Source organism: Pan troglodytes, chromosome 2, assembly GCF_028858775.2.
Source record: "Pan troglodytes isolate AG18354 chromosome 2, NHGRI_mPanTro3-v2.0_pri, whole genome shotgun sequence".
Taxonomy (NCBI): Eukaryota; Metazoa; Chordata; class Mammalia; order Primates; family Hominidae; genus Pan; species Pan troglodytes.
In genome coordinates this window covers 18,429,875-18,457,300 of record NC_086015.1, presented here as the reverse complement: position 1 = coordinate 18,457,300, position 27,426 = coordinate 18,429,875, and the positions used below count along the sequence as shown (strand labels likewise).

The window sequence follows — 27,426 nt, the reverse complement described above, 5'->3', positions numbered from 1 at the left end:
CAGAACGCACACCAGGCTAGACCCTTTATCATTTTTATTTTATTTTTTTTTAGAGAAGCTTCAACATAAGGACTTTGAATAAATCCAAGATTCTCTTCTCAACTGGCATTCAAGCAAGGCCTTTCTTTAGTTTACTGCTGTGTTCCCAGCACCTAGAACAGCATCTGGCCCATTGGAGGACCTCAATAAAGACCTGTTGAGTGAATGAGTGAATGAATGGACTCAACTGGGAGGACAGCAAGTTCACATGTCACTGTAGGACCAATCCGTGAAACACTCCCACTAACAGCCATAAGACAGGACAGCAAGTTCACATGTCACTGTAGGACCAATCCGTGAAACACTCCCACTAACAGCCATAAGACAGGACAGCTTTTCTTTGCCCTCTTCTTGCTGGTCACAGCGACATCAGTGGACTCCCCCTGGCACCAGGGATGTCAACATGATAATGCTGATGGACGAAATAAAAGCTACCAGCAACCACCTGCTTTCCAAGGCCTTTTCAGTTTATCTCATCTGATCCCAGGATTAGAGGCCATTCACCCCATTTTACAGATGGGGAAAACGAAGGCTTGGAGGGTCCACTTGCCCATGGTCACAGAGCCAGCAGGTGACACAGAGCTGCCACCGCAAACCCACACCTGTCTGACTCCAAAACCAGTGCTCTCTCTACTCCACTACACTGTTGGTCTGATTTTAAGAGAAAACGGAGCCTAAATTTTAACAATCTCTTCAGTCCTCTGCTATATGCTGATTTAACAATCTCTTCAGTCCTCTGCTATATGCTGGGATCACCTGGCACCTTGGGGCAGGGGGCATCTCTATAGGGCAGGCTGGCGGCCAACCGCATCCCAGCTGGGGCCCTGCCAAGCATGTGGATCTGGCGCCTGCCACGGCTTTAAAACAAAAAGCCTTTCCTCATTCTGCAGGGCTCAGCACCTTCAGTGAAAGCCAGGGCAGGCTGGGCAGTGGCCCAAGACTTCCTTGTGAATGGGCAGCACCAGGAGAGGAGGAAGAGCACCTTTCCACCATCTCCCAGGCCCACCAGGTGCACTATCCTCGGTCTCAAAGGAAGCCTCCCTGAGGTTCTGGAAGACTCACTGTAGAGCCCCTGTCTGTCTTCCGCTGTCCTGTCCCACGCTGGGGAAATGTCTGTCTTGCCCACCAGACCCTGGACATCCCAAGGACAAGGGCTTTATATGCTGATAAGATGCCCAGTCACAAGACACCCTTTCCTTTGATTCTTCAGGGCAAGCTGGCTGAGAAGCTTAATACTCCAGAGCCCTGATTCTGACCATACCCAGCCTGCAGCCAGCTCATCTAACAGCATCTGCCCTTCTCCTACCACCATGCTGGTCAAACCAGTGGTGCCCAATACTGATGGGAGGCTGCCACACTGACTTGTTCGGGGCAGCTGACCAGCTATGGAGTCTACAACAAAGAAAATGAGTCCTCCGCCTCCTTCTCCATTGCTGGTGGTAGTCCCTTTGTAGGACCTCATGGTGCCATCCAGGGACGTTTGCTTTGATCAGGCAATTCCATTCCTAGGATTACCTCCTATAGTTACACCTGCATGGGTGGCCAGAGACATAGTACCCCCCTCAAGCAGTGCTGTCTGTAGAGTGAAAGACTGGAAATGACTCAAATGTCCATCAAGAGGAGCTTGTAAACTGTGGAGCAGGCACACACTGGAATACAATGCAGCGGTGTAAAACAGGAAAGTTCTCAGTGTCCTACTAAGGAGCTTGGTCCTGGAGACAAAATGCAGGAAGAGAAGCAAGGTGAAGAACAGTGCATGAGACATGCTCCCTACTGTGTAAAGAGGGAGGGAGACAGAGACACATTTGTACTTGAATACACACACACTATTTTTGGCAGGACACACAAGAAGCTGGTGGCAGTTGCTGCCTGTGTGGGGGAGGGGGATGCGCTTTGCAACGTATTTTTGCACTATTTCAATGTTTTTAATGTGCACATATCACCTTTATCAAAGTTATTTTAAATTCTTGAAAAGCTTTATAACGGGCCATGTGAACGTACTAGGACTGAAACCAATGTATCTCATCAATCAGGATTTGTCACAACACAGCCTGACACAGGCTCAGGGCCAGAGCAACTGACATTCTTTCCAAAGACATCTCGGGCAGCCATGCAGGCTGAATCTCAGGCAGGCCCCTCCACAGTCCCTTCCGTGTCTGACTTCCAGGGTCTTCCCAGCCAGAAAGCAGCCGATCAGGATCCCAGCCAATCCCTACCCAGCAGTGACGGCGTGCTCTGTAAACTGTAGAGTGTCATGCCGAGGGAACGCCATGGCGCGCTGCCACTCACCTGTGCCTCCTAAGTACCCCAGGAGGAAGCTGCACAGGCTCCCCACAGTGTTAACACAGCTTTCCCAGCACACTGTCTCTGCCCCTGTCCAGGCCCCTGACGCCCCCAGGATGATTTCCAGCAGCCTCTTCATTGGTCTTCCTCCCTCTACTCCTGCCCCAACAAGTCAGAGGGAATCTATCAATACCTATGTCAGGCCACATCCCTCCTCTGCTCCACGTCCTCCCAGGGCTCCCGCTCCCCGGCCAACACGGCCCTTCTGACCTTGCCATTCAGACTCACTTTTAAGAGTGAGTGGGTGCCAATTAGTAAACACACAGGTCAACGGGTGTAAAGAGGAAGTGTTCTGGGCAGGCTGGGGGTGCGGGCGCCCAAGCCCTACCCTCATCCTCCAGACTGCACCACCACTTCCTCCTCCTTCAGCCACCCTAGCTGCTATCTGGGACATTCCCTGAACAGGTCGAACGCGATCCTGCCTTAAGGCCTTGGACCTAACTGCTTCCCTCGGCCACTTGTTCCAAAACTCCCTCGCTCCTTTCCTTCAGGTCTCTGTTCAAAGGCCACATCCCCAGGGCAGCTGTTCCTGGCCACCCTCTGTAAAAAACATCCCTGGTCACTGTCCTTCCCCTGCCCTGGGCCTATTTCTCATCACTTATTGCTTTTATATTATAATTGTATATGTGCTATCTATTTAATGTCTGCCTGTCCCATTAAAATGTCAGTCCCAAGAAGGCAGGGTCTATGTCTATCTTGATCACTGAACAGTGCCTGGTACCTAATAGGTGCTCAGCTGACATTAGTTGAGTAAATTAATTATACCCATTTGGTTGATGGGGAAACTGAGGCTGAGACAAGTTCAGGAATGCACCTGAAATCACTCAGATAGAAATCAACCATGGACCTGGTTCCTTTTTTCTGATGCCACCCTGGGGCCAGCCACCTCATGTGCTGGGCATGGTGCTGGCCTTGGCAAGGGCCCCAGCATCCCCAGCTTCCTCGTCTGTCTCATACAGAGGGAGGAGACTCCGAGGTAAGCTGCATTCTTGTCCAAGAATAGTAATGATTCACTCCAGGGTGGGATCCAAAAAAGAACTGCCTGGACGTCTGTTTTGAGTCGGCCGCCCTGCTGCCGTCCAGCCGGCACTCAGAGATGTAAATACGTCCTCCTAGCGGGCCAAATCGTTTCCTTTTGACTGCAGGCCAGCCATTTATTGGCCATGGCTCTCCCCTGGAGACTAGCAGAGGCAACAATTATAAAAGGGCCCGTCCGCCCAGAGCATGGGGCCGTGCAGCCTTTCTCCACCGCCTCCTCCTTCCGACAGCTGCAGGGGAAGATTGGCTGAGCAGGCCTTGTTTGCAAATATGACTCATTTCTTTGATTCTAATAAAGTCTAATGATACGTGCCGAGCTCCCAGGGGGTCTGGAGGAGCCTAGGAGGAAGGCACGGCTCCAGCCTGATGGAGGGCATCTGGCCAGGTCTGGCCCCGCCTGTCCTCCAGGGCGACCTTGGGACAGAGGTGACCCCAGACAGCAAGGAGAAGCAGGGGACAAAAGCTCTGTGTCCCCATCCCAGAGCAACTCGGCACTCAATTATAAAGCCAGCATGAAATGACTGTCTCTGGGGCCCCAGCGGCTTCTCATGAGGATCTGGGAAAGTGCAGCTCACTGGCTTCTGCTGAGAATGGTGACTTAGCACTGCACACAGGGTGGGTGTAGGGGGTTCAGGCCGAGAGAAGACCCCATGAGTAACCTGGGAGCGGGGAGACACACATGTGGCACAATGTGACCTGTGACCATGGACTTGGGCTCCCAGGCCCGGCCCGGGCTCTGGGCTGGTGGCTGGTGGGGACACAGACAAAAGGTTAGCTGGAGGCAGGATGCAGTGCTGAATGCCAGGGCTGGAAGCTTTGCTCCTTCTAGCTGTGCATGTGACCTCGGGCAGGGCACTGCACGTCTTGCATCGTCAGTGTCCCGTGGCCCCCTGCAAAGCACATCCCTGGTCTTAGCTCCATAACACTCAAGCCAGGCTGTGAGTCACTGGGACCACGCTACTTCTGTTTACAGAGGAGAGAAGAGGGCGTGGAGAGGTGAGGTCACTGCCTCAAGGTCGTGCAGCTGGGATGTGTGGGAGCCAGAGTTGAGCTTTGTCTCCCCCCACAAGGAAAGGGGAATGTCACCCATTGCTGCTCTGCTGCCTCCTCTGTGAAAACAGAGGGAGGAAGGGCTGGCAGGGAGGGTCAACAGGGACCTTTCCTGCCCAGAAGAAGCTGGGAGATGGCTCCGCTCCCCTGGTGCCTCGTACCCCTGACTTCCAGAGACTACTGAGCACCTGCCAGCAGCACCTGCCAGCAACTCCTGCTGAAGGAAAGGACGGGCCAGGGACCTATGCATCTGGGGCATATAAGAGAAGTGAAAGGAAGCAACAGCTGGGGCTGGGCTTCAGCTTGAGGGCCACCAAGACCAACCTTCGAGGGTATCCTCACTGCTCTGCCGCCCAACTGGCTCCCAGACAGCAACGCGCAAAAAATCCTGACAAGATTCACTCGAGAGAAACCCCAGGGTCAGACGCTGCAGGGTTGGTGGCTATCTTCAGGGGGATTCAGATAAGTTTCACCCAAAGGGAACCCAGACCTGCTGAAGGCTGAGGCCTCCGAGGCCCCGTATACAGTCAGTGCTCAGCAGACATCCAGCCTCTCTTTCCCACCAGTGTGTTCCTTAAGGAATGTCCAAAAATCACATTCAATTCAGTCACACCACCTCCCTTCTCATATACCTTCTATGGTTCCTCCTCCAAGAGAACAAAGTTCAAATGTACCCGCCTAACATTCAAGGCTTTGACCCTTCTCCCTGGCCCTACCTGTCCCTCACCCGTGCATCCTATGCTCTAGCCAAACCATCCCAAATACTCATGTGCTTTCAGAATGCTGACTCTGCATGGGCTGTTCCTCCTACCTAGACTGTCTTGTCACTCTCCTTTTCTGCCTAGTGAACTTCTACTCATCCTTCACAGCCCAGCTCATATGCTCCTCCATCTGCAGATGGGGAAGTGAGCCAGAGAGAGGTAGTGATTTGCTGATCCACGCAGGTGGATGAAGACATGGAACTAATGAGGAGATTCAGCACCCAGTGAGCACTTGCTGTGTTGAAATAGTCTCAATCCTTTCTGCCAGGGTGAGATCATAGCATGGGAAAAGCCATGAGAGGGTTCTGAGCTGGGAAATAACAGGTTGGATTCAGAATTGGTTACAGAGGTGCAAGGATAAGGCACGGAGAGATCCAAGAGGCCAGTGCTGGTGTCCAGGAGAGTGATGGGGGTCCCATGGGGGTGAGAGTGATGGGGGTCCCATGGGGGTGACAGTGCATGGGGACAGTGCTCAGATTGTAGGTATACTCTGAAGGGGGAGCCAAGAAGATGTGTGAATTGGATGTGGAATTTGAGGTAGAAAGAAGAGTTTTGGATGACGCCTAGCTATTTCCTCTACTTAGAAAGCCTCTGCAGAGACTGAAAGAAATGACAGGGGCAAGTTCCTAGTACTATGCTCACAGGAGTCAACTACTCCCTACTGGTTCTCTTGCCTTTCCACCATTGCATGCCAAGAAAAGAGAAGGCTCTTGAAGGCAGGAGGCCGGGTCTTTCTTGCCCACGGCACCTGGCTCAGGGCTGGAACTGAGCTGTCCCCTGGTGTAGTTCTCTGGCCTCGGCCTGTGCTGTGAAGGCAGGTCACAGGAGGCAGTGCTGGTCTTGCCTAAGCCTGCTTTCCAGGCTCCTGCTCCATGGCCCTCAATCTTCCCCAGGGTTCTAGAAAGAGGGCAACTTATTTGTGAATGTTCAGGTGGTCTCACAAAGCTCTGCTGGAATCTGGGGCTGGGGGTGCAGGGGTAGGAGAGGTGTGAGAGCTGGAGCGGGAGGTGAGTACCAAGCTGGCAGCCAGGGTTCTTTGGACAGAGCAAATCCATCTGGATCATGCAGAAGCTTGGGAAGGTGCCTGCAGAACCAGACACTTTCCAAAGATAAATACTGTCTCAGTGTCTTCCAGGCCAGAAAATGGAGCTGGGGTGCTCAGAATGGAGATTCTGGAAGGCAAGGGTCCCAGAATACCCCCGAGGGCCCGGTCCCTCTGGAAGGTGTGAGTGAGGACTGGCCAACCTGAGGACCTCACATTGCTCCCAAGTGTTCCCTCTCTAAGACCCCTGGGTCCCAGACAACAGCGAGACAAGCAGAGCCCAGAAGAGGATGACCCCTTTACAATAGGGGGTGATTCTTTAAGTTCATAACACACAAAGAAACTGCCCTGAGGGGTAGTTTTATGCACTATGAGGGCACTCGATAAATAATAATGGATTCTGGCCAGGCACAGTGGCTCACTCCTGTAATCCCAGCACTTTGGGAGGCTGAGGCAGGCGGATCATGAGGTCAGGAGACTGAGACCATCCTGGCCAACATGGTGAAACCCCATCTCTACCAAAAATACAAAAATTAGCTGGACATAGTGGTGTGTTCCTGTAATCCCAGCTACTTAGGAGGCTGAGGCAGGAGAATTGCTTGAACCAGTGAGTCGAAGGTTGCAGTGAGCCGAGATCACGCCACTGCACTCCAGCCTGGCAACAGAGTGAGAGACTGTCTCAAAAACAAAATAACAGTACTAATAATAATAATGGATACTCAGGGCTGGCCACCCAGGATCTCATGCAGTTAGGGCCATCCTACAACCTTGGGATGTCAGCACTGCCATCTCCCCAGGTGCAGGTGAGGATACCACGGCCCAGAGAGCAGGACACTTCCGCCTAAGCTAGAAGTGGCAAAGTGAGGGTTCAAACCCAGGCAGGCCAGTCAATGTCTGAGGCAAGGAGGTCCCAGCAAACGCCTTCAGTAACTGGCTAAGCGCCAGTGTCCAGGAGTGGGGAAGGCCCGGTTTTCAGGCCATGCCAAAAACAGCAGAGAAAGGACAAGGCTGTGTCTTGGACCCCATTCAAGTGAGAAAAAGGAAGTGCCAGCCTTTCTTTGTCTGTGAACTCAGCTCCCCAGGGGGCGGGGAACCGAGGGGCAATGATTGTGCTTCCAATGTCCCTTTTGTTTGTAAGTGGAAAATATACACACAAGAGGAACCCCCAGTGACATTGGGCCTAAGGACCTGCCCTGAGCATACACTGAAGGCCTGGAGCAGCGACAGTGACACGGACCGCCCAAGTAAGGGCTCCACACCAGTGAGGGCAACCGACCCCTTCTTTGCCAACGATGTCCCAGCCCTGACCCCAAAGCATGGCTGGGGCCAGTCGGTAGGCCGCTCCCTCTTCTCTGGCCCATTCCTGGGCCAGCTCCTAAGAGGTGGGTAAACACCTTGAAAATGGCAAAACCATACACAAAGACAGGGACTGTCATCTCGTGATGATTCAGAACCAGAACCACCCTCTTCCTTAACAGCACCCCTGCCCCTGGCTCACAACCTTCACTCAAGGCCTCATCTCAGTTATTTCCAGGGTCAAGGGGCTGCACTTGAGTGCTGAGCCCCAAGGCTGGCTTATGAAGAAGAGGGAAATGATGCACTAGCCTATTTTTGATCAGCCTCTAAGCACTATGTTAGAAGAATGTCTCCACACATCAGCTCACTCAAGAGTTCCCCAAGATCAGGACTCCACATCCCACCTTTCTGATGTTTGTCCTCTGTATCCTCCCTGTAGTTACTGATTACAGTTCTTCTCTCATGAAGAGACAGAATTTATTTCCTCCACCTCTTGAATCTGGGTTTGTCTTGTGGCTTTCTTTGGCCAAAGGGACATGAACAAAAATGATACAGACAGAGGCTTAAAAAGCACTTGGGTTTCGGGGATTGACCGTTTCTTGTTCCTAGAGTGCTTGCTTAGTGGCCGGTGACAAGCCCAGGCTAGCCTGCTGGGTGATGAAACCGCAGGGACCAGTTGCCCCTCACACCCCAGCCAATAGCCGGCCAAACCCCAGAAGAGCTACCCGGAGGACCTACAGTTGCCTGCAGACACATGAAGGAGACCAAGACCAGAAGAACTGCCCAGCCAAGCTCAGCCCAAACTGCCAACAAGCAGAACAATCAAGAGCTAAATAAATTGTTGTTGTTTAAGGCCGCCAAGTTTGGGGATGGTTGTTACATAGCAAAAGCTAACTGATGCATCTTTTTCACTCTACCTACTCACTTTCCACTTAACTACTTCAGCTTCATATATGCATTTTTCTCTGTGCAATAACAGAATATATTTTTTCCTAAAATACATTAAGAAAACTGTATCATTTTTAGACAATATAAGTATGCATACCTGCCTCACAGGGTAGTAATGATTCATTCTTTTTATCTTACAGGTAAAGAAACTGAGGCTCAGAAAGGAGGAGTGGCTTGCCTAAGGTCAAACAGCCAGTAAGTGGCAGAACTGGGATTCCAGTCCTGTCTATGGCCAAAGGCATAAATTTATCTCCAGATCTGCACCCTCCTCCCACTCCCCGAAGACAGTGGCTCCTGCATCCCAGGGGAGGAGATAAGGAAGTGGGCCATCCTCTCTGCCACACCCATGTCCTCCTCCTTGCTTCAGTGAGGTGGCCTTACTCCCAGAACTCGATGACAGGGGAGGTGAAGTTGGTGGAGCTGATGGTGATCCAGACACTCTTGTTCTTGCGCATGGTGTCCTCCATGCAGTGAGGTGTGTTCCAGCTGTGGTTGCAGTGTGCCCAGGGCAGCTCCTTCTGGAAGGACTGGAACAGGTAGTATGTGGCCCAGGCCAGGATGACGATGTAGTAGACATTCAGGAGGGACACAATTACAATGGAGGCATAGCCGATACCTGCAGGTTGGGCAAATGAGATGAGTAAACATCTGAGGGAGGCCAGACCCACCACGGCCACATACTCAACTGGAAGGCCATGGTATCCCCAGGCCCCAGGCCACAAGAGGCCTTTCAACAGTGACCACCAAATATTTATAGGGTGAATGGATGGCTGGTTGAATGGAAAGGTGAAACAACAGATGGTTAGATAAATGGGATGGATGGCAGGGGGTAGGGGGGATAGAACAATGGATGGATGGATAAATAGATGGATGGATGAAAAGATAGATAATAAAGAGGATGGTTGATTGGATGGTTGGATGGTTGGATGTTTGGATGGATGGATGGATGGATGGGTGGGTGGATGGATGGATAGCTGAATTGATGAGATAAATAGATGGGTGAATGAACAGATGGATAGTTGGATGATTGAATGAATGTCCAGATGAATGGATAAACAGCTAAATTGAAGAATGTTGGATTGATGGATAGATATTCATTTGTTGCATAGATAATCAGTTTGTTAGATGGATGTACGGATGGTGGTAGGTTAGAAGGTTGGGTAGATGAATGGAAGGATGAATAGATGAATGGAAAATGGATGGATAGTCTAATTACTGAGTGGTTTAATGAAAGAAAGGCTTAAGGATAAATGGATTTATGTGGATGACCAAATGAAGAGACACATATGTTCCCGTCTCTGCCAATTAAATCATAACAGTGATTATTTTGTGTGCATACTAAGTACTAAACATAGGACTAAGGAAGCTACCATTCATTTGATGCTGACTGTACAAAGCATTCTACGTGGCTATGTCATTTTGTCTTCATAGCAACCCTGTGAAGTAAACATACGACTATATTTCTATTTCATAGATGAGAAAATTGAAGTATAAAGTGACCTTCTCAAAGTCACAAAACTATCAAGGGGAGTTAATGAGACTTGAACCCAGACAGAAAGCCTCCTGAACCTGAATGTTTATCTGCTGCACTCTACTGCCAAGTAGCTACAGGCTTCTTTTTTCTTGTTTAGATTCAGGGGGTACAGGTGCAGGTTTGTGACAGGAGCATATTGCATGAAACTGAGGTTTGCACTTCCATAGATTCCCGCCACCCAAGTAGTGAACATAGTATGCCATAGGTAGTCTTTCAACCCTTGCTCCCCACCCCTTTTGGAGTCCCCAGTGTCTGTTGTTCCCATCTTTATGTCCCTGTATACCCAAGGTTGAGTTTCCACCTATAAGCAAGAATACATGGTATTTGTTTTTCTGTTTCTGCATCAATTCACTTAGGATAATGACCTTCAGCTGTATCCATGTTGCTGCAAAGGCCATACTGCTATTCTTTATGGCTGCATAGTCTTCCATGGTATATATGCACCACATTTTCTTTAACCAGTCCACCACTGATGGGCACCTAGGCTGATTCCATGTCTTTGCTACTGTGAACAGTGCAGCTGCAGGCTTCTCTATGCAACAACCTAGGGAAGTGGGCATGCTGGGCCTGACTGAGCAGCTACTGCGTGCTAGGCACTTGCCACATCTCCTTTCCCTGTACTCCTAAGCAGCAGCATCCGCATCACACTGGTTCTGTACTGGCTGCTATCTTGTGTCAGCACAGAGCTAAGTGATGTGCATGAGGCTCCAATGGACCTGGCAGACAATAGGTGCTCAAGAAAAATGTGTGGAACTGATGAGCGCCAGGACCCAAGTGACCTCTGTCCCATACTCACCAGAGAACAAGGGGCAGATCTTTTCCCAGCAGGTGATGCCCCCTTCAGAGGTGTACTGGCCTATGATGATCTCCAAGAAAAACACAGGCAGGCCACTCCCAAACAAGAAAATAAAATATGGTATGAGAAACGCACCTGCAGAGAGCAGAATGGGCAAAAGTGAGGCTGTGGCCATGGCAGCGCCGACGCAGAAGGCTCCCAAGCCCTCCCAGCCAATGGAACCAGAGAGAATGCATGAGGGGCATGAGGCTCAAGGCCAAACTCTTGGACCTGGTGGGAAATGCTCCAGGCCCTGCCCACCTGGCCAGCTGGTTTCACCTTTCCAGTGTGCCCTCCCTCTCACCTTCAAATCTACCAGGGACTTCAAGCCTCAGAACCTTCTTTTTTTTTTTCTTTCTTTCTTTCTTTTTTTTTGAGGTGGAGTCTTGCTCTGTCACCCAGGCTGGAATGCAGTGGCGTGATCTCGGCTCACTGCAAGCTCCGCCTCCTGGGTTCACACCATTCTCCTGCCTCAGCCTCCCGAGTAGCTGGGACTACAGGCGCCCGCCACCACGCCCGGCTAATTTTTTGTATTTTTTAGTAGAGACAGGGTTTCACCATGTTAGTCAGGATGTTCTCAATCTCCTGACTTCGTGATCCGCCCGCCTTGGCCTCCCAAAGTGCTGGGATTACAGGCGTGAGCCACCGCGCCCGGCTGCCTCAGAGCCTTCATGTCAGCTGTGCCTACTGCCTGCCTGTCTCCTCCACGTCCGTCCCCTGAACAAGGACAGCTTGGCCTCTAAGACCCACTCACACGTCGCCTCTTTGTTGGGGCTTTCACCTACCCTCCCCAGGCCTGCCCAGGGCAGGAGGCAGAAAAGCACCAGCTAGGAAGGGTGCGGTGGTAAGGGGCAGAGGGTAGGCATCTCCGGAGGGGGCGGGACTAAGGGGAAGAATGGGGGGGCAAAGCATCGGGGCAGGGGATCCTACCTGGTGTCCACTAATGGCTTCAGCGGGTCCATAAACCCTTTGAAACTGTGGGCAACTTGGGTCTAGTGTATGTGCTTTGTTCTGGGGAGCGTCTAGGACACTCATCAGAGTCCCAAAGGGGCCTGAGACCTACAAAAGGTTAAGAAACCAGGCTCTAAGGGAAAATTCCCCAAAAGGTGGTTCTACTAATGTGGGCAGCACAAGGCATGCCCATCTCTGCTGACACACAAGCCTTTGACAACAAGCAGTCACCAGCCGTGAGCAGTTCCTCCCTATCCAGTTCTCTTCAACCCCATCATGGCACCAGCAAGAAACCACCATTAGGTGCTGCCTGACCTCAACACAACCCCGTAACAGAAGACCTGTCAGAGGGTTCCTGCTCGGAGCCTTCAGCAGGCAAAAACACAAAAACAAAAGCAAACCAAAATCCAAAAACCCAAACCAACCAACTCATCAACCCAACCAAGCGCAGTCTCTACATTTAAAAAATATCTTCACTGTACTTTTTATTCCTGGATACCTTTGGAGCATGACAAATGATACCAGTTTTCCATCTATAGCGGGTAACAGAATTTGCTTTCTGGAGTACATTTGGTAAAGTTAGAAAAGCAAACATGAATATTAAAGGAAAGATAAAGAAACAGTCAGAGGCAAGTAGACATGGGGGACAGATAAGGAGGTGTGTGAATGTCTGGGGCTTGGGAGACACAAGCCTGGCCTTGTCCTGCCTGTTTGGAGGTGGCAAACTGGAAGACCAGAGAGGCTGAGGGACCTGCTCAAGGTAACACAGAAAGGCCCTGCAGAACAGCACTCTGATTCTCAGTCGGGCTTATCCCCTGTCTCTAAGGGTGGGGTTGGCAGGAGCATGGCAGGCTGACCTCATGGAGGTCAAGGGGGGGCCAGGGAAAGCAGGGAAAGAGAGGCCACCCACGCTCTGGTCCCAGCCTCCAGCTCTAAGGCCGCTTTGTACTGGATGGGCTCCCCTGTGGCCCGGCCCAAGCTCACCTCCACCATTCTTGTAGCAGAGGTACGGGAAGCGCCAGACGTTGCCCAAGCCCACGAAGCCGCCAGCCACAGAGAGCACAAAGTCGATCTTGCTAGACCACTTCTCCCTCTGCGGAGGTTTTCCCTCAGCCTCGTCCTCAGGCCGCGTGCCTGGGCTCTTCCCTGGTGAGGGCTTCAGGATGTCCTTGTGGAAATCTTTCAGACACTGCAGCTTCTCCTTGGTGGCCATCTCCTTGCTTTCTATGGGGGACAAAAGAGAAGCATCCTGCAGCTGATGAGGGACCACCTGTATGTCTCAGACACAATCTCTGCTTCCTCATCCACGAGCCGGCTCCCACCTGCCCAGGCCTGTGGCAAGGGGCCTGGCATCCCTGTCTGTCCAATGCTTTGACAGCAACATCAGGAGTCATTCAGACCCCTTCATGGACCAGGGACCTCAAGATTCAGGCTGTGGACACTTGCAACCCACAGAATCGGCAGGTCCATTCCCCGGGCACCTGCTGAAGAGAAGCACCAGAGGCCCCCAGGTTTGTCGTCTGGGTGTCACACTTCAGCCTGCACCCCAGCCCTAGCATCGTCTTTCACAAAACACAACACACCCAGGCAGTTCTAGGCATCTGCCAAATAACAGCCTGCAAGCAGTTTCTAGAAATTAACAGATACTATTTTCTAAATTTGGATTTGTATTTAAAAAAATGGAGGCTCCTATTTCGCAAATGCCTTAATACAGTGCCCAGCCCACAGGGATGACCATTTATAACTGTAAGTTAAAAAAACAGATAGACGGAAACGAACGAGGAATGGGGTTTCAGGCTGGAATGGAAACAATATTTGAGATGGGTTGCCATCCAAGTATAGAGAATGGATGTTTATGAAATAGATGTGCAATTTATTAACCAGTCACATCTCTAGCAGAAAAAAATAAGGGATTTGCACTGGTGAGGATTATGCAAGTGTGCTTGTTCATCCCCATTTGTCCACCCTTCTCTAACCATCCTCTGGCTTGCTGTGATTCCAGGGGCTGACCCTGTAGATCCTATAAGCCAGGTTCCCTTGCCCTCCGGCTCCCTGTTGGGTTTGGCCAACGGGAGGCCCCAGAGAAGGTCAAATCTCTAAGCCCCCGGAGCTGTTCATGGTTACCCTCAGCCCACTTATGCTTGGCCCCCAGTCTAGAGGGAGGTCTGCCACCAACCAGGCCAGAGCCTCTTCTTTCTGTACTTCCTAAGGTCCCCAAGTGCTCACTCACCCTGTCAGCTCGGCCCTGAGGGCCACAGTCATACCCAGTGTGGCTGTCTGTGCAGAAGGTGGATACCCCTGGCTCTCTGAGAACTGACAAGGGTTACGAAGAGCATCCTGATTTCTAGCCCACAGCGTGAGGAAACAGCTCAAAGCTGGGTCCCCTGCCTTCAAGGGCTGACCCACAACATAACAGAGGGACACAGAAAACGGATGAGCTGGGAAAACCAGAGCTACTAGGCCTACTCGCCCCTCTCTGAGCATCAGTTTCCCCATCTGCAGAATAAAAAGGAGGACAGCAGAAGTGGCTGACTCAGAGCCAAGCAGTCCGGGACACAACTTGTTTGTCTTCATGATCAAACTGGTGGCCAACACTGAAATAATCAGATTTCAGAGAAAAGTCAAGAATTCTGAGTTCTCTTGAAAAATTGGAAGGTTGGACCACAGTGAGCTCATACTCTTCATGGTGACTGCTGACTGGAGCAGATGTGACCACCTTGTCACGTGACCCTTGTCACACGACCACACCCTGGCCAGCTCACCACCCAGCTCAGGACACACTCGCTTGGCTGGCTCCAGTGGGCATCTGAGTTTGTCTTCTCATCAGAGAACCAAACACTACCTGAAAGTATCTTGTTCAATTCCTCGCTTCCCTGTCGTCTATCTCCTCAACTAGAATAGAGGCTCCTGGGGACAATGACCACACCTGCCTTGCTCACAACTGTGTCCCAGAGCCAGGCGCCATGCCTGGCACACAGTAGGGTGTCAGGCAAGAGCTGCTGGGTTAGGTGGATCCCAGAGTAGCATCCACAGGCAGCTGGTGACAACTGCAAACCCTGGCTTTGCCAATCCTGTGACCAGGCGAGTCACTTGGCCTCAGGGCCTTGCAGGCAGGGTTAGGCAGTAGCTGCCTGAGGACTTGGGGTGTGGAGAGGGGATGTGCTGGCTTGGCCCCAGCTGCTGGGCCCACAGGGGCTGTGCTCGAGGAACAGAGGCACAAAAGCACAACAAAACCCCCGTTTCCCCCACACCTCCTTCCTCTCCCTGGCTCGGGGTGGGGGACCCCAATTGTTTCACTATCTGGCGGCCAGCAGACCAAGAAAGGCTTCCTGAAGCCTCTGGGCAGCTCATGGAGCCCTTCCTCTGTCTGCCAGAGCATCCGCGCCGCCTTTCTCTGCCCTGCTCCCTCGGGGACGGGCGCGGGATTCGACAGGCCAATGGCTACTGTAAAAATAGTCCTAGCAGCCAGCATTGTTCCAGCATTGACTTGCACAGCCCCCCGATGGTTATCAGGGCAGCCCATTGTGGGCTGGCTCGGTGGGCGCATAATTGGAGGATGTGAGACTCAACTCCCTCCGAGTGAAGGTGTTTCTCAGGAAATGACCCTGGAGCCTCCTCACCCAGAAGCTCATGACCTCATTGGCAGCTGGGATGGGCCAAGTCCATCCCCGCTAGGAGCTGGGGTCTGCTTCACTGTGGCTACCCTGAGAGTCCCGGCTTTGCCCTCTGGGCACACAGACCCACTTGCCACACTAATATTCGGGAACATGGAAGAGGAGCAACTGGGGTTCCCCAAGTCCCTTTGCTCTAGGCTCTGATTTCCTACAAAATGAAGCCTCCACTCCCTTCCACTCAGGACCCCATCGTCCCACCACCTGGGGCTGAGCCAGGATGGGGGTGGGGGTTTTCAACAGGGCAGAGTGGGGACCTGTCACGTGCCTGGCATGGTGGGAGTCTCCCAACTCCTCATTTCTAAGGTACACCCACCTCTCCACCCGTGGGGGCTGCAGTCACAGGTCCACCTGCCTTGAAGAACACACAGCCATCAGCCCTGCCCCTGAAGAAGCCCATTCCAGCAAGACCCGCCTGTACATTCCTGGCATCCACCCACAGCTATCTATCGCCATGGCAACCACGAGCTACAGGCCCCTCAGCCCTTGCATTGGCATCTGTGGCAGCCTCCTCACAGGTCTCCCTGCTGCTACTCTGCCCGCCCCTGATCTATTCTCAATGCAGCAGCTGAAGGCAGATTAAAAAGCAGAATCAGGTCCTCATGCCCCTGCCCAACCCTTTGCTCACCCCTAGAAGAAAACACAGGCTCCTCACCATTGCCCACCAGGTCCCAGCACATGCCCCTGCCGACCCTCTGGCCCCATCTTCCCTCTCCCCTTCTCCTTGGGACACGGGCCACACAGAACTGCTTTAGTCCCTCCTACTGCTCAGGCTCAGTCCCCTCTGAACCTTCCCCACGGGCTGTTGGAGCCACAGTATAAAAAGCCCCCTGGCTCCCTGCCAGCTGCCCCAGGCACCCTGGCCCCTACAGGGACCAGAATATAAGCCTCAACCCAGAAGCTGAAAGTCACTTCCCCAAACAGGTGACCTAAGGCAAGTCACTCAACCCCACTAGTCTTCAGTGTCCTCATCTGTAAAATGGGGTAACTGTACCCTCCCTGTGGGAGTGTTGTGAGGGTTAAATGAGGGGGGTGCACAGAAGGTGCTTAGAACAAGATATGGCACACACTCCACGCACAGCAACTACATTATGACTTGAGACTATCTCCTCTTACTATCGCTATCACTACTATCCAGTCCACCCCTGGCCTTGGGGTATATAAAGCCTTCATCCTCCCCAGGGTGAGATCAGTAAGGCCCAGAGATGACAAGAGATGCCCTGAGGTCACTCCGCTGGGAGTAACAGTGACCGTGATGTATCCAAACCCTTAGGAGCTTAGCCTCCACTGTCCCTCTGCGGCTCAGTCCGACCTCAGAAGACACCTTCCAGGGAGTCCCCGGAGTATCTCTGTGCACCTCTGCAAACTTGCAATTAGGCCAGTCACCCCAGCCTCCACACACACACACAACTGGTCACCCCGCTGCGCAGTGAGTACTCAGGAGCGAGTCCTCCTCCACAGGCGTCCCTGCACCCGCCGACATGGGCTGTTTTCCTTGGCACTGGGCCCAGGGTTATTTTGCAGTAGCCGAGATACATAATTCCCCATTTTAAGAGCTTCCTCTTTGGTTATTACAGCTACAAGTGATTAGAATTGACTGATACAGAGGCTATGGGATGAAGCCTCTCCCTGTGCCCAGCTAAACATTCTCCTTGTCTCTGTGTTCCCGAGGTGACAGCCAGAGCCAGCTGTGCCTGAAACCAACTGCAGATCACCTGGTCAGATTTGGCACACACGCAGCCAGGTGCAGCCCTGTGCCAGCGATGCCACGGCTTGATACAATATCCCTTTGCTGTCTCCCTGTTTAATATTAAGATTTGTGAGGACTTATTCTGGGGGCTGAGCTGTTTATGAACACAGTTTCCTATTCTCCAACACTCCTATTGTGGAAGAGACTTTGGTAGTTTACAGATAAAGGAAGCTGAGGCTCACGCAGGGAAGCGAGCAGCCTGGCTGAGGCTACACACGGGTGGAAAGGAGAGAGAGGCTCAAGGCCAGAGTTCCCACCTGGCCACCTGGGCCTCCGGCACTGAGCAAAGCTTAGAAAGAGGTCTCTGCACTGCTTGCAAATGGGGACCCCTATACCTTGCTCTACCTCCCTCCCGGTGCCCTGAGCACCAGCCAGCTGGGCTTTGAGTTGAGTTGCAGATGCTGCCTCCCCCAGCATCTACCACCTCAGTCCAAGGCTCTGGGGGAAGTCAAGCCCTTGCCTCTATTTTTCCCGGGCAACCTTCCCAGAGGCTCGAGAGTTCTCTGCACCTGCCCTGCCATCCTGCAGACCCTGAACTTCTCAATTTAACAACCAGTGTCCTACATGTCTCTTGCTGGTGGAGAACAATGATTTAAATCTCATATTGTCCATGGCATAACCACTCAGGAGCTTCTGCCATGCTTTTAGGAAGAGGCCAGGTCCTTGTCTGTTTCCTATTTAGCCTGCTTCTCCCATCCCAAACTGCCTAGCACATACCTGGCCTTTAAGAAGGATCTCTGGGCCAGGTTTCTCAGCAAACCTCTTGGTTAAGCAAACTGATCAACGGGTTGGGCAAGCAGCTCCTAGAGTCCCAGAACAGGGGCAAGAGGAGACCTGGATGACATCCATTCTACAGGTGGGGAAAACTGAGGCCTAAACAACTCCCTGCCCATTAGGCTTGCTGTGGAATCAAGTGCCTGGCTGGACCCCTTGCCCCGCCCTTTCCACAGCAGGCATCTCTCTCCTTTCCTCACTTTTCTGCCCATTCCAGAGCCAGATTCTGGGCTGAGGCCATGACTAAGCTGTGTGACCCAGAGCAAGTAACAACCTCTCTGTGCCTCAGCTTCCTCATTGGTAAAAAATGAGGGTAAAAACAAGACCAGGGACTAAGTAGGATGCTGCCTAATGTTATTCAGCACAGAGCCCAGCACATACCAATTGATCAATAAATAGTAGCTTTAAAAAAAAAAAAACAGCCACATTGCAATTCTATTATACTTTGTGGCAAGCATTCTACCCTGTGTTTGTTTTAAAAAAAGAAAAAGTGGGCCAGGCGTGGTGGCTCACGCCTGTAATTCCAGCACTTTGGGAGGCTGAGGTGGGCGGATCACTTGAGGTCAGGAGTTCAAGACCAGCCTGGCCAACATGGTAAAACCCCATCTCTACTAAAAATACAAAAAAAAAAAAAAAAAAATTAGCCAGATGATGTGATGCACTCCTGTAATCCCAGCTACTCAAGAAGCTACGGCAGGAGAATCGCTGGAATCCGGGAGGCGGACACTGCAGTGAGCCAAGATCGCACCACTGCAGTCTAGCCTGGGCGACAGAGCAAGACTCCATCTCAAAAAAATAAAATAAATAAAATAAAATAAAATAAAAAATAAATAAGAAAAAGTGGATGGTTAGAGGTATTGGGGAATTGCTGGTCAAAAACCACAAAACTTCAGTTATGTACGAGGAGTAAGTTTGATAGATCTATTATGTATGTCATGGTGTCATGCTGATTGAAATTAATAACATATTGTATACTTGAAAACTGTTGAGAGTAGATTTTAAGCGTTCTCACTACACACAAAAAATGCTTAGGAAGCGAGGTGATACGTAAGTTAATTGGCTTGATCCAGTCATTCTACAGCATACGCAGATGTGAAACATCATGTTATATACCATAAATATATACAATTTATATTTATCAATTTTAAAACTTCCAGCCTGGGCAATATGGCAAAACCCCATCTTTACAAAAACTACAAAAATTAGCTGGATGTGGTGGCACATGCCTGTAGTCCCAGCTACTCGGGAGGCTGAGGTGGGAGGGTCACTCGAGCCTCGGAGGTCAAGGCTGCAGTGAGCCATGATTGCCCCACTGCACTCCAGCCTGGGTGACAGAGGGAGACCCTGTCTCCAAAAAAAAAACAAAAAAAAGTTACTTTTAAGAAAAAGATAGCTGTGTTTATTAAGCACTGACCATATACACAAGCAGAATATGCATCTTTTTAAAAAGAGCACTGACTACAAGCACATTTTCATTTTCTTAGCTAATCCCCTCAGTGGGTGCTGCTCCCATCCTTCCTGTGCTGATAAAGCACAGAGATGTGAAGTCACTTGTCCACAGTCACACAGTGAGGAAAAGGCCACTTAAGCTCCAAATGCCCCCCAGGTCTGTCTTGGCCTCTGAAGTCCATGTTCTCAACTACTGTAGCTGCTATGGATCAAATGAAATGGGGTCTGGTGTCTTTAAGGAGCCAGCTGCAAGCCGGCTGACAAACTGGGGAACTAGGCAAGGGCAAACAGGGAAGTGAAGGGCCACATGATGGAGACGGGGCTCAGGAGGCTGGACAGGGCCTGGGGAGCAGTCAGTGCCAAGGGCCACAGGGCTGGGCCAGGCCAGCTAATGAAACAGCACAGACTCAGGCAGGACAGATGGCGTGCTGGACTGGAGCCCTCCTCTAGCAAACAGGGAACTCTGATGGGGCTCCCTGGACCACTGTCTCCACAGATTCTGGGCTAGGTACAGGCTCAGTGAGCAGGATGGCCAGGATCTATTAGTGATGTCTGCCAAGGGCACTCTCCTTGGCCCTAGTGTTTAACAATTAAGCACCAAAAAAAAAAAAAAAAAAAAAAAAAGGGAGTTGTTGTTAAGAGTGCTATTCCTGGGTGGGCGTGGTGGCTCACACCTTTCATCCCAACACTCTGGAAGGCTGAAGTGAAAGGGTGGCTTGAGGCCAGGAGTTCCAGATAAGCCTGGGCAACACATTTGGACCCTGTCTGTACAAAAAGTTAAAAAAAAATTAGCCAGGTGTGGTCACGTGTGCCTGCAGTCCCAGCTACTCAGGAGGCTGCGGTAGGAGGATCACTTGCACCCGGGAGTTGGAGGCAGCAGTGAGTTGTGATCATGCCACTGCACTCCAGGCTGGGTGACAGAGCAAGACCCTGTTTCTAAAAAGATGAAAAAATCATAATAATAAAGTAGAAGCGCTTTCCACCACTCTAAGTGGAGTGGCTGTTTTAAGTGGAAATTAATCAAAGGCTTTTTTTTTCTCTTTTATATATATTTTTAAAGTACACCTTTAAGAGATTGAATCATTGAATTGTATCATGTGGTCTGTATCTGTTGGTTATCTGCTCCCAAGGAAAGGCTAACTGAAGCGTGGCGAGCTCCAAAGCCTCCAGAGGCCTGGCGGGCAAAGGACAGGAGTCCACTGGGGTAGGGAGGTCGCAGGGAAGAGTGGGAACCAGGGGACAGGAGGAGTCTGGACTCTCACAGGCAGCTCTCCTTAGCTCCCACTACTGCAGGTGCCTTCGGGACTGGGGCCCACTGGGGCTGGATCCTCCAGCTTCTCAAGAGATGTTGAAATCTGGTTTGTACGCACACACACATTTTTCAGTTTCTAAACCACCACCTGGGTCAAACACAAACGCAGAGGGGGCCAGACTCAGCCTGTGGCCAGTCTGCTCTCTTTGGTCACACTATTGCCCCCAGGTCACCTAAGGTGGCCGTGGCAAAGGGAAGAATGGGCTCGTGCGGAGATGCTGACCAGGCTGGCCTACAGCCCTGATGGCTTGTCCCGGTGAGGTCATCCAGGAAGCCAGGCATTGTTTTGCCCGGAACAAAGCCGAAACAATGAGCAAAAATATTCTGGTCGTAGTGAAAGTGAATTCTGTTGAGGAAATTGTTTCAGCACGCCATCTCTGGGACAGGGGCTTGTTATCTACCCGGGGTTCAGCATCCTCGGGTGAGGTCCTCCCCTCTCCTGATTTAACTGCAACCTCCACCCCACCAAAGTACGGGTCTACCCTCAGAGATCCCCGACCTCCGCTAGAAGCCTCCTGCCTGGATCACACTAAGCCCTGCAGAAAAGCCTCTACCTCACCCCCGGCCTCATCAGCCTTGCCTTTCACAGCTCAGGAGACTGAGGCTCAGAGAAGGGGGAAGCCTTATCCCAGGTCCCACAGCTACAGGACAGTTGGCCAGGATTTGCACCCATGTCCCAACTCCATGACCTTGGTGCCACCCTGGGGCAAGGTGACCTCTGGATGGGGACCAGCCAGACCACGTAGTTCTTCTTAGTCTGTGGTTTGCTGGGGAGTGGATGACAGTAAGAAGGTTTTGCAAAGAACAAGCCTCTGGAACAACGCCGGGGGTGGCGAGACACGGTATGAGTCCAATAGACAGCCAACTTGTCACCTTCCCCTCATAAAAACATTGGCAGGTGAACACAAGGTCTGGGGACTGGGTCCAAACTGTTTTATCATCTCCTTGGAAGTGGCAGGACCTGGCCCAAAGCCCCAGAGAACCACAGTCTGGCAGCAGAGGAAAGGCAGCAAGGAGAGTGCCACCGTGCCAGTTGCAGGGGGAGGGGTGGAGGCACGGCAGGCTCCCAGTGGCAGGATGGCCTGGGAAGGGCCAGGATGAGGCAGGGTGGCTGGCGCTGCCCCAGATGAAGGTGTTTGAGGCACACACCATACTCCAAACGGAGGTGCCCCACAGCAGAGCCCAAGCAGCTAAGTCGGGGAAAGGGCAGTGGGCGAGGTCAGAAAGCTGGGTCATGCAGGCCAAGTCACTTCCCCTCTGCATCTCAGAGGTCCAGGGTTAGAACAAAGGTTTGAGTGGCTTTGGCAAGCAGTGGCTGTTAACTCACCCTACTATGTGCCAGGCACTGCTCTAGAACTGGAGACAATGGGTGAGCCCTACCAAGCTGACCTGCAGAAGGGGAGATAGACACTAAACACATAAATGAGCAATTATTTACGACAGTGCCCAGCACACAGAAGGCAACAAAGTAGGCCCCTCTGCGGAGGTGACATTTCATAACAACAGCAGCTCGCTGAGGACTCACTGTGGGCAGGCCCTGTGCCAAGCCCTTTCCAGGCACCAACTCACTCACTTACTCCTCACCAGCCCGGATGATGGAAAGAGGCCCAGAGAAGTAAAGCCACTTGCCCAAGGTCATACAGCTGGATTCAAACCCAGAAGCTCGGCTCTAGGGAACAAGTTTTTAACCACACTGAAGCTGAGGCAAAGAACTGGGGGCAAAGAACTGGGGGAACACTGTTCTAAGAGCAGAGAACAGCAGGTGTAAAGAGGGCCATGGTGCACATAGTGAAGAAACAGAAAGCCAGAGTGTGGCAGAGAGGAAGAGGGGACGGGGCCCCCAATGCCAGAGTTAGAACCTGGATTTATCCCAAGTTTTGTGCTGCCCCAGTGAGGGCTCAACGCTTTTGGCTAAAAGCCCTGGATTGTCCCTGACCACCAACCCTTCCCTTCTACTCTGAAAGGGAACTTAAGGGCCCATGTTGGGCTTTTCCCTGCAGGTACTTATGACTTTTTTTTTTTTTTTTTTTTGAGACAGAGTCTAGCTCTGTTGCCCAAGCTGGAGTGCAGGGTGTGATCTCAGTTCTCTGCAACCTCCGCCACCTGGGTCCAAGGGATTCTCGTATCTCAGCCTCCTGAATAGCTGGGATTACAGGTGTGTGCCACCACGCCCAGCTAATTATTTAGTATTTTTAGTAGAGATGGGGTTTCACCATGTTGGCCAGGCGAGTCTCAAACTCCTGACCTCAAGTGATCCACCCGCCTTGGCCTCCCAAAGTGCTGAGATTATAGATGGGAGCTACCGTGCTCAGCTAACACTTTCTGGTGGGGCCTGTAGAGTCGTTAACCCCACACCTCGGCCGCCTGGGTTCCTCACCATGAGCTGAGAACCTGCAGGGTGGGTGGCCAGAATGTCTTCCCCTTGACCAAGGACCTAACACCTAAGACTGGTGGCACAAACACAACATCCTTGTGCAGGAAGCCCAAACCCTGCCGGCTCCATGGGTGAAGCCATGCTTTGAAAGGAACAGGGTCACCCTTTGCTGTAATGTGCTCTTGGGAAGTCATCTGCCCACTCTGCTCTGAGCAGGCACTCGCTTACCTGGGGCAATTCTCTCTGGGGGAGGTGGCGGGAGGGAACAAAAGCTCTGGCTGACTGAGCACCTGCTACACACCTGGCCCAGGGCCATCACAGGGGTACTGGGTCACTGTCCCACCTTCACAGCACTAACGACTAGAGAAGGAGGGAGGGGCTCGTTTTGTTACAGAAACAAAAATTATTCTACAAGTTCAGAGGAAGGACAAGGTTCCGTGTCTGGTCAAGGGTAGGCTTCAAAGACGTCTCTGGCCAAAGAGTCCCTGAGAGCTGGGCCTGACAGCCTGGCCACACAGAGGAAGGTCAAGTCCCTGGGATGCTGTCTGAGGGGACCCTGGACACCACTCAGTAGACTTCCAGGGCACTTGGTACCCACAGCTGGGCTGGAGGAGAAAGAGGAGCTTGGGGAGGGCCACCAAAATGCCTACCTTGGGTACTTGGAGGCCTGTTTCCACAGCCAGAGGCAGGGCCGAGAGCGGCCCCATCTGCAGATTCTGCGCACATCGGGGCTTCTCCTGACCTGGGGAGTCGCGCACTGTTGGACTTGCTCTTAAGGCTGGGGTTTTGGGGTTGTTTTCCTGTTGCTATGTGTTTAGGGCAATAACAGCACAACGGTCACACTGCCTGCAGCCCTGCTCCAGGGTGCAGGGGCTGGGTGAAGGGTCAGAGGGAGCCAAGCCCCTTTTCCATCTCCTTCCCCCATGGCCCAGGGCTGGCTGGAGTCAGGCTGCTGTAGGGGCCCCTGGAGCCTGCGGAAGGAGTGGGTGAGTCAGCAGGCAGCCACCTCCTGGCACTGACTCACCAGCGACAGGACAGGGCTGTCACTCTTGCTGTCAGCTTCGCTAGCAGCCCAGCCCTCAGCCTGGTTTTGCCGGAAATGGGGGCGGGGTAGGGTAGACCATGAGCCTGAAACAGGCTCTGCAGAGCCCAGGATTATTTCTGGAGGCCACAAAAAAGAAACTCAAGAAAAGAGAAAGGTTGGTTGCCATTTCCTTGACCTTCTCCTTTTAAGCTGTAAGAAGCCTAAAGCCCTGCTCCTTGTTGGCTATGAAAAGCAGAGGGCAGCCCCTCCCTTGCTCTATAGAAACTGGAAGGATACAGGCCCCAGTGACAGAGTCAGCTAAGGGTGCGCATGCAGGAGCCGGGCCACCCCCAACTCTGTCACTGTGGCTCTGCCGGATGCCACAGTGCCATGGAAACCAGTCAGGGCGCTCTGCTGTACAGCCTTGGGCAAGTCACCTTCTCTCTTCAGCCTCAGTGTTACCCTCTCTAAAACAGGCACAATATCCCATCTACAGTATGTGAAACTCCTACCTCATTAAATGTTTGCAAACAACCTCCCCCTCCTTGTTCCTCTTTTAAACATGTTTTTCCCCCTGACGAGGATGTACTTTCTTCTTCCTTCCTACCTCCGCCCCACCTCACTCGGACTCAGAAATTCAGCTCGACCAGAGTGTGGTGCTAGAGGAACCAAACAGCCTGGGATTTAGCAAGACAGGGTGGGGAACTAGCACTGTCGGTCACCGGTGCCCACTGTGTTCTGGAGCACAGGTGCCTGCTCTACTTAACTGGAAGCCGATTCCTAGGCCCCCTCCACCATCCAGAACCAGCCCAAGATCCCCAGGGGTTGCTGAAGCACACGCTGTGGTTTCTCAAGCCCCAACACCTTGGCTTGTGCTGTGCCCTCAGCACAGTACACTCTTCCCCTGCCTAATGAGCAGGCACCCCTCACAGCCTCGATGGGACAGCCTCCAGGACAGCTCTGTCCCTGCGTTCCCAGCCTGTACTGTTGCTGTCTGTTACTCCCCAGTCACCCGGGTCCTGCTTCCTGACACCTAGTATTAATACAAGGCCCAGCACAACGAGGATTTTTCAGATGGAATGTTTAGGGCTTAGGGCTCTGGGGACACTCTGCATAGGGAGAAACAGCCTTCCACGTCAGGCATTCTGAGGGCTCCTCTACGAGGGCGACAGAGCAAACTGCAATGACAGATGCTGGGGTATGTGGACAGTGGGGAAGGGTGGACCACGGTGTGCTCCCAGCATCTGAGCACAGTTTCCCATCAAATGGTCAAAACTCTACAGATGAACACCAGATCTTTAGGAAATCACTTTTCATTAAACGATATGTCCATTCCTGAGCATCTTCCAATAATGACTTTGAAGTTAATTTTTCCTGCCCCTAAAGGTTTGCCAAGTGCCAGGGGATGCCCTGGGATCCCACACAAAATCAAAGACTCACAGTGGGGCTTTGGAGGTCTTGACACGTCCACATCCAAGCCCATTTTACAGATGAGGAAACTGAGGCCCAGGCCACATAGCAGATCAGTGACAAGACAAAGCTACAGTCTCTAGCCTCCTCCACCGACGGCCCCATCAGAGCTGGAGGGAACTCATTTCACAGAGGGGAAACTGAGGCCTGAAAGATGTGGTGGAGGGGCGGGACATTCCCGACAACCCCAACTTGGTGGGATACAGTGGACACCAGAGGCTGAACATAAGCTCTTCTTCCAAACTTGGAAGGATGAGGCTCATATCTAATTCTGTCAGGTTGGCAACTGTTGGTGCAGCGGTGGCAGCGACTTCCAGCACTACAAGATGGTGCCTAACAGCGGCTACTGCTCAGCCAGAAGAAAAGCTCAGCACTAAAATCCACACTCGGGTGGGGCTAGGATGCAGGGAGGACTGACACTTCTCAACTGTGGTCTTCCTACGTGCAGAGGCCATCTCCCAGGGCAACCCCCAGTGGTAGCCATCTCCCTCAACTTTCCATTGCAATTTAGCTTAAACTCTGGGGGTGCTGGGGACATGGTATACCTTCTGATGGCCTGTCACTCGTGGTGTGGCCCAAGAGGCCACACCAACCATTGGAAACTCCTTGGAGGCATGCCCTGACCTCTGCTCCCACCTGCTTAGCCGGGTTTGTTTCTAGCAAACCCCAAATGCCTGCCATGTCAGCCCCCAGCTCAAGAACTATCAGTGACTCCCAGCTGCCTAGATAATAATCTGAACTTCTCCTCTTGGAATCCCAGTCTCACTAGAGTTGTCTGCCTTGCCCCCAATCTCTGCCACCTTATTTCTCCTTTTGCCCAGCATGACTCTCTCCCCGGCACTGCCCCTTTCAAGTCTGTGCTTGGTTTGTGGGTTCTCTTACATTTAGGTAGATCCCACCCACCTGGAAGACCCTGGCACAAGTGTCACCTCCCTGCAAAAGCCTTTCCCGCCCACCCAAGACTCTTCCGTTTAGCACCCTCCAGCTCAAATCACCCCCACCATTCACCAGACACTGGACTCTCATTCAGAACTGTGCAACTTTGGATAAAGTTCAAAGTTCTCCTTGGGAAACCTCAGTTTCTTGACCTGTAAGCGGGCCTCATAATCTGTAAAGTCATTCATTGCTGAAGTCTGTGGGATCTTAGGAGGGACTAGTGGATGACCAAAATCCTCACATGAGGAACATCAGAGTTGCCTGAGACACTGGCTAAAAATGCAGATGCCTGGGCCCATGCAGACCTACTGACTGAATTTTCAAGGTGGGGGCCCACAAATCTGTCCTGTTTAACCAGCTTCCCAAGTGAATCTTAAAATCAGGTGAGGTTGGGAATGGCGGTGCTAATAATGAACTGGGAGGCACTTGGGCAAAACATCAAACAAAATCAGCTCAGGAAAGAGATTAAGGCTGGCTGATGACAGTGCGTGCATGTGATGCGTGTGTGCACACAGACGTCTCATCTGCCAGACTGTGAGCATCTAGGGGCTGGGCCAGGCTGAGTTTCACTTCTGCCAGCCTCACTAAGTCCAGGATCATCCCAATAGCCATTTATCCCGGACTTGAGAGTTTGCCAGTGAGTCTCTTATTCCCCATTGCTGCTGCTCCTCACCAGGCCCTGGCAGATGAAGACCTTGGCCCTCAACTTACAAATAAGGAAAATGAGGCTCAGAGGAGAATGACCTGGCCAAGGTTACTCCATAGCAAGTGGCAGAGCCCAGATGTGGACCCAGGACAGAGCCAACATGCCTTTATCCACTTGCTAAAG

General features: G+C 52.0%; 1 protein-coding gene across 3 annotated transcripts in view; it reads right to left on the bottom strand.

Moving 5' to 3' along the window:
* The window catches only part of SLC6A6 (solute carrier family 6 member 6), an 87,890-nt gene that overhangs the window by 32,863 nt on the left and 27,601 nt on the right, over nt 1-27,426 (bottom strand). For 2 of the 3 annotated variants that reach the window (XM_016940534.4, XM_016940535.3), the window contains 3 exons: nt 12,822-13,061; nt 10,848-10,982; nt 8,899-9,133 (listed from right to left, as the gene is read on the bottom strand). In XM_016940534.4, coding sequence (XP_016796023.1) covers nt 8,899-9,133; nt 10,848-10,982; nt 12,822-13,050 — 599 coding nt within the window. In that variant the 5' untranslated portion in view covers nt 13,051-13,061. Of the gene's footprint in view, nt 1-8,898; nt 9,134-10,847; nt 10,983-12,821; nt 13,062-23,817; nt 26,581-27,426 lie in introns of those variants that run through there. The other variant, XM_016940533.4, reaches the window with a different exon arrangement.